This window comes from Mirounga angustirostris, unplaced genomic scaffold, assembly GCF_029215605.1.
Source record: "Mirounga angustirostris isolate CCGP_5_RB_7025 unplaced genomic scaffold, mMirAng1.0.hap1 SCAF_4, whole genome shotgun sequence".
NCBI lineage: Eukaryota > Metazoa > Chordata > Mammalia > Carnivora > Phocidae > Mirounga > Mirounga angustirostris.
The window spans coordinates 42,007,071-42,017,705 of NW_026991712.1; the positions used below are offsets into that span (position 1 = coordinate 42,007,071).

General features: G+C 39.3%; 1 protein-coding gene across 8 annotated transcripts; it reads left to right on the top strand.

Moving 5' to 3' along the window:
- Window positions 1-476: 476 nt before the first annotated feature.
- Window positions 477-9,355, top strand: RBM12B (RNA binding motif protein 12B). Of its 8 annotated transcripts, XM_064588132.1 has the most exons (5): window positions 490-618; window positions 795-862; window positions 4,063-4,182; window positions 4,272-4,319; window positions 4,888-9,355. In XM_064588132.1, exon 5 carries the CDS (start codon window positions 4,916-4,918, stop codon window positions 7,943-7,945), a length of 3,030 nt encoding a protein of 1,009 aa, XP_064444202.1. In that variant the 5' UTR covers window positions 490-618; window positions 795-862; window positions 4,063-4,182; window positions 4,272-4,319; window positions 4,888-4,915; the 3' UTR covers window positions 7,946-9,355. The 8 variants fall into 8 exon arrangements, with proteins under 8 accessions (XP_045752199.1, XP_064444202.1, XP_064444204.1 ...); XM_064588134.1 differs by lacking the exon at window positions 4,063-4,182; XM_064588130.1 differs by lacking the exon at window positions 795-862 and having other exon boundaries at window positions 492-618.
- Window positions 9,356-10,635: the final 1,280 nt, after the last annotated feature.

Consider the following 10,635-nt stretch of genomic DNA (forward strand, 5'->3'; position numbering starts at 1 on the left):
TGGCATCGTACCTGCCGAACATCCTAAGGTAGTAAAACATTTTTGTGCCCTTTTAGATTTTATAAAGAGCCTTTCAGAAGATGCTCACATCACACAATAACTGCAGAGGTGAAGAGGGAAAGAAATCGTCAACTTTTCTCTGCTTTTGCATCTCCTTCCTTAACTCCTGGAAATCACGAACGTTTGTCCAGCGTACCTCAGCCGTTATTTATCGAAGCTTCTCATTACCACAATGAGTTAGTTGGCCCCGAACTTTGTCTAGGATTCTCTCCTCTCTCTGGTGGAGGCTCCCGGATTGGCTGGAATCTGAACATGCGCAGAAGCTCAACGAACCCAGGGCGGGACGGTGCACTCGCGGGCACTGCCTCCCTTCCCCTGACAACGGGAAGCGGGTGAGCGTCAAGACGCCTGCGCAAACGTGGCCGGGGCGCCGGGGTGGTGGGTTACGCCTGGAGAGCGCATGGGCAGACAAACTGTACGTCCGTTTGTCCGGAGCGGAGGGGAGAGTGGGCGCCATCTTCTTCTAGGCTCACTGAGGGCTCCACCTGTACTGGGCAGGCTGCTGCGACGAGGAGTGCCCCCCGCCCCCGGCCTTGTGTGTCCGACTCGGCAGCAGTGGTGTGTGTTTATTGCCAAGTGCGAAGCAGTTACCCTTGGGGCGTCGGGGTGGGGAGGGGCTGGCGATGGGGACGGAAGAAGAGGGAAAGGCGGGGCCGGCAGCCGCGCCAGGAGCTAGCGTAGCTTCTGCCGTTAGGGCACCCTCATTCCTTGCTAAACACCGACTTTCCCGTCAGCCTCCATGTGGTGTGGTGTGTGCGCTGCCCAGTTTTCTTAAGAGTGAAGATCTCGAAGGATTTCATAGGTATTTTTTTTCTTTGCTATGTCATCGTAGTCAGTGGTGGCGGAAAAGCGTTGAAGGCCCGGCTCGTTAGGCATGAGAGTGGCCAAAGTGTTTGAATTAGGTATGGGGCAGTTCACCCTGTGGCGAGTTAGGGTGGAATGTTTGCCCTTGGGACGGCGTGACGGAAAGGCATGGAGGTTGGGCGGTCCAGGTTAATTTGAAGGCTGATTTTGGCTGAAGGTCTGGCGACAGCATCGGATCCCACGTAGCAACTTTGGCCTGGCGCGAAAGAAGGAAGCTCTGACCCCTGGGAGTATGGACAAAGGCTTTGGGCTATAGAAGCAATGCCTTCGGATGATCCCCATTTGAGGATGATGGATGTTATGGGAAATCCTGTGCCGAGTGGATTCGTCTTCATTTACAGTTCCTTAAGGACTATGGCTCTGTGTCGTCATGCCTTTGGTTTTTATTTTAACCATCTACATTATAAAAGGATAAAAGGCAGATCTTCATAAAGAATAATTGTGGACTGGGCTAGATTATTTTCTGCAGGGGAAACTTCTGCATTTAGAATTTCGTCATAACTTTGGGTTTTAAGGAATAGTCATTTTCTTTCCCCCACCGTATCTGGAAAATGACTTGTTACTCGCTAGTTAAAATCAGATCTGAGATAATACCTATTTAAATTTTAGTTTCTGGTTTCCCTGTAAGGCTTGATTAGAAGATGCACATTTCGTATTGTTTAGTGATAATGGTGATGAAGTGTGATGAATCCTGGATAAAATCAAAATTATTTAAAATGAACTTAATTAATTTCAGTGACTTGCCCTTAAAGGAGCTTTTTAGGACTCACTTCCATCTTTTCATAGGTTAGAAGTTCTAACAGATCAGGGTCTTTAAATCAACACAGTCACAAAAATACTTGTGTTGCATTCATAAGTAGAAAAAATTTTAAGTGCAGTGTACTTTAGGGTATTTTGATTTTTGTGTAATGTTCTAAGAGTAGAATTTCTGGGGAGTTTGCTTAAGGAAATAACGGAACCACAGAAAAAGTGCTCATTTTGAGAACTGGTCTCTTATAGGCGGTTTCCCAGGTATGTCATTGTTGAGAGATAAAATGGTACATTTCCCTACCATCTAAAGGGCAGAAAAGTTAAGTGTTAGTTATATGTGGCAAATTAGAAAAAAATACCATATATTGTCTGTTTGAATTGGAATTCAGATTTGTACTCATGGAACTATTTACAATGCTGTTTGTAAGCAAGGGAGAATAAGAAAATTTTTAAATTTGACATATTCTTGAAACATCCCTAAGTATCTTGTAGATACATTTATGTTCTCAGGGTAAATCCCTTTTAAATTTTTGAAAAAGTTTAGAAGAGACAAAATGGCATGTATCTTTCTAAAATATTTTAAAAGTAAAGGAGCTAAGTCAGTTTGCATAGGAAGGAATCTTGAAACTTCAGTGGGGACTATTCCAGAAGCCATTTATAGTTTTTTAAATGTTGGTGTGGATATTAGTTTGTTGAAGGAACCAGGCTTGTACTTATTTTTTATTTTTGGTACTGTGCGGATTTTAATAGACCATTTTTTTAGAGCAGTTTTTTAGGTTTACAGCAGTAAGGAGCAGAAGATACAGAGATTTCCCATATACCCCTGCCCCCACACATGTACCATGTAAATATTTTAATAATAAGTGTCATTAATATTTTCAGTATTAATTTGGCATTGATAATTCAGATGTAGAATATGCCAAGTAATTTCTTGATATCTTTGTTAGTTTAGCTTGTAGTTTAAAAAGTTTAATCAGTGGACCATTTTCAAAGGAAAATAAACCCTGCAGACCTCAGTATGTCTTTTTTTTTTTAAGATTTTATTTATTTGACAGAGAGAGATAGTGAGAGCAGGAACACAGGAAGGGGGAGTGGGGGAGGGAGAAGCAGGCTTCCTGGCAAGCAGGGAGCCTGATGTGGGGCTCCATCCCAGGACCCTGGGGTCATGACTTGAGCCTAAGGCAGACGCTTAAGGACTGAGCCACCCAGGTGCCCCAAAGAATATGTCTTTAGACAACACTTTGTGGAAGAGTGGTACTTAAGTGTAAATACTGAATTAAAGCAACATTTATTGGCACATTAAAAACAAATTTGTAATTATTAATTTAACAACGTTTAAAAACTTATTCAGTAAGACTACATTAAATATTGTTACTTTGGGTATCTCTGAAAATATTAGATATAAATTTCCTTAAGGAAATATTAAGTTAAGATTTTTCAGCAGTTAACACTGATAATCCCTAAACATTCTAATTAAATGTGCTTTTATTCTATTTTCTACATGTCATTTGGGTTTTCTCAGTGCAGCACAGTTTGAAATGGAATAAACTTGTTAGCATAATAAGATTTTCTATTTGGCTTAAGATGAATTTTAATAGTAATTGTTTTAGCAGTTTAAGATAAGGAGGAGTAGTTGAGATTTTTTTTATTTTAGAGGTATTTTATTTTTTTAAAGATTTTTATTTATTTGATAGAGCAGTGGGGAGAGGCAGAGGGAGAGAGAATCCAAGCAGACTATGTGCTGAGCATAGAGCCCGACGAGGGGCTTGATCTCATGACCCTGAGATCATGACCTGAGCCGAAACCAAGAGTCAGATACTTAACCGACTAAATCACCCAGGCTCCCCAGTTTTAGGGGTATTTTAGTATTTGCCTTAATTATATTAGAATCAGGAAACTTGGTTCCATGTTTGGAAGTGTGAGCTGTATGTGTAGAACTTAAAATTGTATCCAAAGGGTAGCCATTGGTTTGGATCAAAACATTAGTGTCTTGTTCATTTATTGTATCATTTTGAATCATTGCCTTATTAATTTGATTTGGTCTTATGTTTTAAAAGGGAGGAAAATTGCAAGAGTTGGACTTACTGAGCTAGGTGTTTGGTCTTTTCATGAGTGGAAGTGATAGGCTTTTGGGGAATTTTTGGTGTTTTTAAATTGTCATTTTACTTGTAGAACAGTTGTCTTTTTCTAAGTGGATGTAAAATTTATATACAGTGAAATGCAGAGACCTTAAGGATAGTATTCATTTAATCATAGCAAGTTTATACACCCATATAACCAACACTCTAATCAAAATGTGTAACATTTCTATCACCCTTTTCCTCATGCCACTTCCAATCAAGGAGCTGTTTAATTTCCAGAAGTTTTTTGTTTTAAAATAATTTGCAGATGTCTACTTGGAATTTGTACTTCGTTTTTGCTGAAGGATGTTTAATTTCCCCTTGGAACAAAGAAGACCATTTTGTAATGCCCATAGTTGTGGTTCCTATATTGCTTCACTTTTAATAGGTAATTCTGAAGTGAATATCCTTATCTGGCGTTGTTTAAGATCAATTACAGGGTCCGAGGATTAATTATATTTCATTTTCTTTCCACAGTTAAGTTGCTTTTACAGAATTAACAGGTCTCCAAGAAATTTTAAAAAGGTAAGATATCCAGAGCTTAAGGCTTGACAAAAAAAAAATGTAAAATAGAATAGGACATGTAGGTACACATGGTTTCTGTACTTTACCTCTGGCCAGTGATGCACTAGTGGTAGACAGTTTATTATCATAAGCAAAAATTATATACTGACCATAGATGGCTTTTCAAATATGTAAAACTCATTGTGGTTGGTAAAATTCTTTAACCCACAAAGCTCTCTCTCATGTTTCAGTAGAAGATATGTTTCTAAGTGAGTCTGAAAATAGTTTGGTCTTGTTGTGAAGCAGTGCTTGGCAGACTTACAAAGAAGATTTGATATTTTTGATGCTCATATTGTATAGGATAGGTGATATGAAATATTTCTTCGAAATAGTTGGTTTATTTGTATGTTTAGATGGGAGAAGGTTTATTCTTTAAGAAATTAGATACAGTCAGTATTTTTTGTGAACTCAAACTTGTTTTCATTTATAAATGCTGAAGAAGGTAGGAACCAAGTAATTATTAAGTTTAGTTTGGGATAAGGTACTTCAAAAATAAGACTTGCTATTATGTGTACCTTTCTGTCTGCAGGTCATTATTGCTGTGGTTTGAGCTCAGCATGGCTGTAGTCATCCGTTTACTGGGGCTTCCTTTTATTGCGGGGCCTGTGGATATTCGTCACTTCTTCACGGGATTGACTATTCCTGATGGAGGAGTGCATATAATTGGAGGGGAAATTGGGGAGGCTTTTATTATATTTGCAACAGATGAAGATGCAAGACGTGCCATAAGTCGTTCAGGAGGGTTTATCAAGGATTCATCTGTAGAGCTCTTTCTTAGTAGTAAGGCAGAAATGCAGAAGACTATAGAAATGAGAAGAACTGAACGCATAGGAAGAGAGCGACCAGGATCTGGGGCGTCAGGGGCTGGCAGCTTGTCTAACTTTGTTGAGGCTATTAAAGAAGAAGCAAGTAATTCTGGATATGGCTCTCCAATTAATCAAGATGCTGGGTTTCATACTAATGGTACAGGACATGGTGATTTAAGGCCAAGAAAGACACGGCCATTGAAGGCAGAGAATCCTTACTTGTTTCTGCGAGGTTTGCCTTACTTAGTAAATGAAGATGATGTACGTGTCTTTTTCTCTGGTTTGTGTGTGGATGGCGTAATTTTCTTGAAACATCATGATGGCCGAAATAATGGTGATGCCATAGTAAAATTTGCTTCATGTATTGATGCTTCAGGAGGTCTTAAATGTCATAGAAGTTTTATGGGTTCAAGATTCATAGAAGTAATGCAAGGCTCAGAACAGCAGTGGATTGAGTTTGGTGGTAACGCAATTAAGGAGGTTGACATTCCTATGAGAACTGAAGAACATTCTCCACCAAGAGGAATTAATGATCGACATTTTCGAAAACGATCTCATTCAAAATCTCCCAGAAGAACACGTTCTCGTTCTCCTCTTGGATTTTATGTTCACTTAAAAAATCTATCCCTAAGTATTAATAAGAGAGATTTAAGAAATTTCTTTAGAGATACTGATCTGACTAATGAACAGATTAGATTTTTATATAAAGATGAAAGAAGAACAAGATACGCATTTGTGATGTTCAAAACTCTGAAAGACTATAACACCGCTCTGGGTTTACATAAGACAGTTTTACAATATCGTCCAGTTCATATTGATCCTGTTTCTAGAAAACAAATGCTGAAGTTCATTGAATGTTATGAAAAGAAAAGACCAGTGTCAATAGAGAAAGAGAGGCTTGGACATATTTCACAAAAATACTCTCAAGAAGGCTACCCTGGCCAGAAACTGTGTATATATATAAGAAATTTTCCTTTTGATGTTACAAAAGTTGAAGTGCAAAAGTTCTTTGCGGACTTCTCTCTTGCAGAGGATGACATTTACTTACTTTATGATGACAAAGGAGTTGGTCTGGGAGAAGCATTGGTGAAATTCAAAACAGAAGAACAGGCCATGAAAGCTGAACGTTTAAACCGACGGAGATTCTTGGGGACAGAGGTATTGTTAAGACTTATATCTGAGGCACAAATGCAGGAGTTTGGTGTAAATTTTTCCTTGATGCCCACTGAGAGAATGCAAGACCATTCACAGTCATGTGATAGAGATGACCATTCCCATTCATTTGACTCAAGTGATCCACCAATATACTCAGTTGGCCCATCTGAAAACTTTAGGCATCAGCAGGAGGACTTGAGGCAACTGGACAATTTCAAGCAAACCCAGGCGGATTTCCGACAGCTTGACAGGAGCCTTCCAGAAGACTTTAGGCATTCCCCAGAGGACTTCAGGCGCTCCCCAGAAGACTTCAGGCGCCCTCGGGAGGAGCACTTCAGGCGGCCTCTTGAGGAGGATTTCAGGCGCCCTTGGGAGGAGGATTTCAGGTACCCTCGGGAGGATTTCAGGTACCCTCGGGAGGAGGACTGGAGGCGGCCACCCGAGGAGGATTTCAGACGACCTCCCAAGGAGGACTTCAGGCGACCCCCCGAGGAGGACTGGAGGCGACCCCCCGAGGAGGACTGGAGGAGGCCCTTGGAGGGAGACTTTAGGCGGCCACCTGAGGAGGATTGGAGGCGGCCTCCTGAGGACGACTTCAGGCGGCTTCCCCAAGGGGAATGGAGACGACCACCTGAGGAGGACTTCAGGCGACCACCCGAGGAGGACTTCAGGCGACCACCCGAGGAGGACTTCAGGCGACCTCCCGAGGAGGACTTCAGGCGGCCCCCTGAGGAGGATTTCAGGCGACTTCCGGAGGAAGACTTCAGGCGACCTCCCGAGGAGGATTTCAGGCGTTCTCCTGAGGAGGATTTCAGGCGACCGCCCCCGGAACACTTCAGGCGGCCGCCCCCGGAGCACCTCAGGCGGCCGCCCCCGGAGCATTTCAGGCGGCCGCCCCAGGAGCACTTCAGGCGGCCGCCTCAGGAGCACTTCCGCCGGCCGCCCCAGGAGCACTTCCGCCGGCCGCCTCAGGAGCATTTCCGGCGGCCACCCCAGGAACATTTCAGGCGCCCCCGAGAGGAAGATTTCAGGCACCCACCGGATGAAGATTTCAGGGGCCCTCCTGATGAAGACTTCAGGCATCCTCCTGACGAGGACTTCAGGAGCCCCCAGGAGGAAGACTTTAGATGCCCTTCTGATGAGGACTTCAGGCGGCTCCCGGAGGAAGACCTCAGGGAACCTCCAGAAGAGGACCCTAGACTTCCTGACAGTTTTAGACCTCCTGCTGAGGAGTTTAGGAACCCACCTGATGACTTTAGAAGTCATCGCCCTTTTGTGAATTTTGGTCGCCCAGAAGGTGGCAAGTTTGATTTTGGAAAGCGCAGTATGGGAAGTTTACCTGAGGGGAGGTTTATTCCTGACCCAAAATTAAATTGTAGTTCAGGTAGAGTAACACCTATTAAGATAATGAATCTTCCATTTAAAGCTAATGTTAATGAAATTCTAGACTTTTTCCATGGCTATAGAATCATACCCGATTCAGTTTCAATACAGTATAATGAACAAGGATTACCTACAGGGGAAGCCATTGTTGCTATGATAAACTATAATGAAGCTATGGCTGCTATTAAAGATCTAAATGATAGGCCAGTTGGCCCTCGCAAAGTTAAGTTACTGTTGCTCTAGAGAGCATTTCTAAATTCAGTAACGTCCCCACAGTATTGATGCAGTAAAATGCATTTGTTTTTAAGTGTTTATTTTTAATGATCTAATGGAAAACATTTTAATTTGACTTGTGAATAGAACAAATGTAAATATTAGAATGTGAATCTGGTTTTCTTTTGCTTGCAAATTGCCATTCAGTTTTTCTAATTTAAAATTATATATGCCCCCCCCCTTTTTTTTTTGGACAGTGGGGGAGAAAATTCCGAGTGCATTAATTTTTGTTGATATCTTGGGTAAACCTCAAGACTTGTATAGTAGAGCTGTATTTGGGGAAGATAAATTTTATATTCACTTTTGTTTCCAGTCTGTAGTCTACATCTTATACTGTGTAAGGAAATGGTCAGTGATTTATTGTTCAGGTTTAGCATTTTTATTGCTAACTGCCTGCAGAATTAATGCCCTCTTCTTTGTCTGAGATATTACTGTGTTAAGCCTCCCGTTAATTATAAATAGTTCAAAATAGACAGACTGTGAATTTGAAGTTTACTTATGTAAAAAGCTTAGGAGATTCTTGAAGTTTCCATGTTCGTAACTGCAAAGTTTTATAAAAATAAAAAAATTGCAACTGAATAGACCAACTAATTAACTTTACTTGTATTTGTATAAAAAGAAAAAAGAATTACAGCTTCTTCTGTGAAGTTTTCAACAGCTACCTTAGTATTTATGATAGGATGGACCAAACATCTATAATAGTAGCATAGAGAGGTATGTTTAGTTCTATGGTTTCCTCCACATTTCATCAACCAAACTGATAAAATTAACTCAAAATACTTAAAAGTTACTAAAAAGTAACTATAGCTACAAAGGACATTCAGACTTCTGCTGGGAAGAATGTGATATATGGATATAGTTTCTTTTTAGGAAGAATTTAGTGATGATTCATTTAACTTGTAGTTTTTATTAGGTTCTCATTTTTAAATTTCAAGACTTTGTATCCAAAGACTCAATAACTAAATATAATCAGACTTCTATGAGATTGAATTTTGACTTCTTTGATGTATTTAGTGTGAGCATTTTGTAAACACTGGATTTGATTTTTTTAATACCCATAATAATATTAATGGCTAACATTTATTGGGCACTTACTGTTTGCTAGGCAGTAAAAGTGATTTACATGCATAATCTCAATTTAAATATTCCTTAAGTATGGAATATTACTTACGTCTCTTTCAACAAGTGAGATAATGAAGTTTAGAGGTTCAGTAACTTGCTTAAAGTCATAGCTTGTAAATCATGGAGACAGTTTCAACCCAGACAGACCACTGACTCCAGTTGATGCTCTTAACACTTTTGCCTACTAACTTTGTTAAGTGGTACTTCTCATTTTAGTAAGATCATGCTAAAAATACTTTGAAATACTTTCTTCACACATTGCTGCTTTAAAAAGAGCATTAAAAACAAAATTAGTATGCTCATTGTTCATAAAAGACAAATTAACTTTAAAAGTTTTTATATATCCAGGGCTTCTCTTGGATAATAATAACATTATAAATTGACTTCTAATTAAAAGTTGTTTATCAAATATGATTTGACTTTGGTTGGCCTTTAAGTTTACATAAAACCAGGTTAATTTTCTCAATTCTGTGATCCAGGTTTCCTATATTGAGCAAATAAGAATAAAATTTGAATTTATATATGGTTGTTCAGTCATTTAATAATAGGATATTGCAGAAGTAGAATACTTTGTCAGTACTTAGCCATTTACTACCAGTTTGGATGAATCTTCAGTGATTTAAGAAGTCTAAGAGAAACCAATTCAAGTTTCTGTGTGTTTAATTATAGTGAATATAATTGCTAGTAGAATGAGTAAACTGGTAATTTGGTTTGAAAAAGCACATCAGTATGCTCTTTTAAACTAGTAAGCTTATAAATAGCCAGGAGAATGATAAATTAATAACCAAACAAGATGAACAAAATAGGAAGAAATGATATTTGAATGCTCAAAGATTATTTAGATGGTTCATTCGATCAGTCGTCTTGAGGAATGTATGGAAGACTTTAAAACACTTCTCAGATGGGTAGCGGTAAGAGCTAAGATGAAGCCTAAAAGTGAAATACCACATAATGTGGAACTTTTTCTCAGAATGGGCTGGGGTATGATGGTAGTAGTAAATAAGAGGTCAACAATAGTAAACACAAGCTTTGTATTTTGATTGTAAAATTAATGAATTGATAGGAATAGATAACTTTACTCCATAATCATTTAGTTTATTTTTAAAATTTTAAAAATAAAAAGTTAATTATAGAAAACTGGTTTCTACTGAATACAGCCATTTTTGCACATTTTTCCCAACTCTGCTTTCAGTGGTATGTTGATAAATTGGCCATGGTAGGAGTTCTTATGCCATGGAAGTTGACAAATGCAACACAACAGGGCATTTTCCATGTTGGAGAGCCAGTTAACCAAGCACAACACCAATTTCAAACACCTAAGTTCTTACACACCCATCAATATAGTTGATCTTGAACGACCTGGGTTTGAACTATCAGTGTCCACTTACGTGTAGAATTTTTTCCATAAATACAGTACACTATTTTCTCTTTGATTTTAACAATATTTTGTTTTCTCTAGCTGACTTTATTGTAAGAATACAATATATAATGCATATACAAAATACATGTTGATTAATTGTTATTGGCAAGGCTTTTGA